The sequence below is a fragment of the Solanum tuberosum genome, unplaced genomic scaffold (genome assembly GCF_000226075.1).
Source record: "Solanum tuberosum cultivar DM 1-3 516 R44 unplaced genomic scaffold, SolTub_3.0 scf00034, whole genome shotgun sequence".
Lineage (NCBI taxonomy): Eukaryota > Viridiplantae > Streptophyta > Magnoliopsida > Solanales > Solanaceae > Solanum > Solanum tuberosum.
This window is the reverse complement of record NW_006238962.1, coordinates 258,825-260,531: the sequence shown is the minus strand read 5'-3', so window position 1 is coordinate 260,531 and position 1,707 is coordinate 258,825. Positions and strand designations below refer to the sequence as shown.

Here is a 1,707-nt window from a genome sequence, read left to right as displayed (position 1 = left end):
CGATAAAGGAAAAGTCCACAAATTTTTTGAATAATCATCCACAAACAAGACATAATATCGATGACCCGATGAATTCAAAACAGGGGACGTCCAAATATCACTATGGATAATATCAAATGGCATAACAATGTGAGAATTTGAATGATAAAAGGGCAACTTAACATGTTTTCCAAGAGGGCAGAATGCAAATACGAGTGTCTTTAATTTGATTACAATTCAATCAATTATTCTTCCTAAGAGAGTTCAAAACAGGTCTTCTCGGGTGACCCAGACGATCATGCCAAAGAGATGGTGCCAAAACAGCAAAAGAAGATGGAGAAGTGGTTGGAGTAGTGATGGGATACAACTCGCCCCGACTTTCACACCTCATTACCGGTCTCCCCGTCTGAAAATCCTTAACAGTAAACCCACACGGATCAAATTCAACAAAGACAGAGTTATCAGTTGTAAATTTTCTAACTGACACCAAATTTTTAACAAGGTGAGGGGCATGAAGGACATTGTTTATAAATTGTAAGGGAGGACACGGTGAAGATAATTTAGTGTGACCATAACCATGAATTGGAATTGATTGACCATTTCCAACTATTATACCACATTTATTTCTCTTATTAAAATAAGACGTGAGGTTACCTTGTGTGGATGTCATATGAGAAGTGGCACCGGTATTCATGTACCAATTTGCATTCGGAGGAGTGATTCCAAGAGTATGCATTGCAGCCTCAATGTCGGTTGGAGATGGAGCTGCTGTGTAGGCCTGCTGTGGTCTGGGCCCAAGCAGACCAGGCTGTTGTTTCAGCTGCTGTCCATAATTGGGCCTTGTCCATGAGTTTGATGGATATGGACAAGGAGGTATAGCCCAGGGAGCCCACGGTGCCATCCAAGGCCACGACTGACCTCCAGCCCATGGAGAATTGGGTGGCGATTGCTGACCTGCTGGCTGTTGTCCGTCACCGCGGCTGTTGCCATCCCCCATTTGACCACCACCTCCAGCCTTACCTCCACCGTCGCTACCACCCTTGTTGCCTCCACGACCACCATTGTTGTTGCGATTATTGTTGCGGTATTGGTTCCGCTTCCCACCATTAGTATTGAGGTGTGAGGAGGAATGGTCAACAATATCATGCGAGCCAGTCGACTCACGAGCAACCATAGCTGATGTGATATATACAAAGAATCATAATATCTTTATCATAAATTTTAACAGAGACATCTTTAATTTTCAAACATTTGTCAATATGTGTCCACAATCTTAATCTATTTGATTTAATAGTTTTAGGAAGAGATATTGAATAACTATGACTTTATTTTAACTTGCCATATAAACATATAAAAAATCATTGTTAACAAAAATTGTACAAATATCATGTTGTCTTTGCATTCAACTAATAGTAGATAGTAACAAAATGAAAACTACAATAAAATAATATAATAATTCAGGTACAAGAAATAACAGATAGCTAGTAATAAAAAAGAATAAAAAATAACAAGAGAAATATTACGTACAACTATTAATATAAACGGACATAAAAACACCACATTGTTATCTACTAATATTTTATCCTAAAAATATATTATAACTATTGAAATATGTGATGATCTCGTATAGAAAAATTAACATATTATTTATATTTACGTAATTGTTTTCATCATGTTTTATCTAAAATAAACTATAAAAAGATATTTTTACTCAATTATGTCTTCCAA

General features: G+C 37.1%; 1 protein-coding gene across 1 annotated transcript; it reads right to left on the bottom strand.

The window, feature by feature from the left end:
• Nucleotides 1-220: 220 nt before the first annotated feature.
• On the bottom strand, nt 221-1,153 carry LOC107059751 (putative uncharacterized protein DDB_G0284695). Its single transcript, XM_015306646.1, has one exon. The coding sequence runs from the start codon at nt 1,151-1,153 to the stop codon at nt 221-223; it is 933 nt and encodes a 310-aa protein (XP_015162132.1).
• Nucleotides 1,154-1,707: the final 554 nt, after the last annotated feature.

Bases quoted from the DNA above. Each gene is read 5' to 3' on its own strand.
- LOC107059751 (XM_015306646.1), bottom strand. From the start codon at position 1,153: ATGGTTGCTCGTGAGTCGACTGGCTCGCATGATATTGTTGACCATTCC.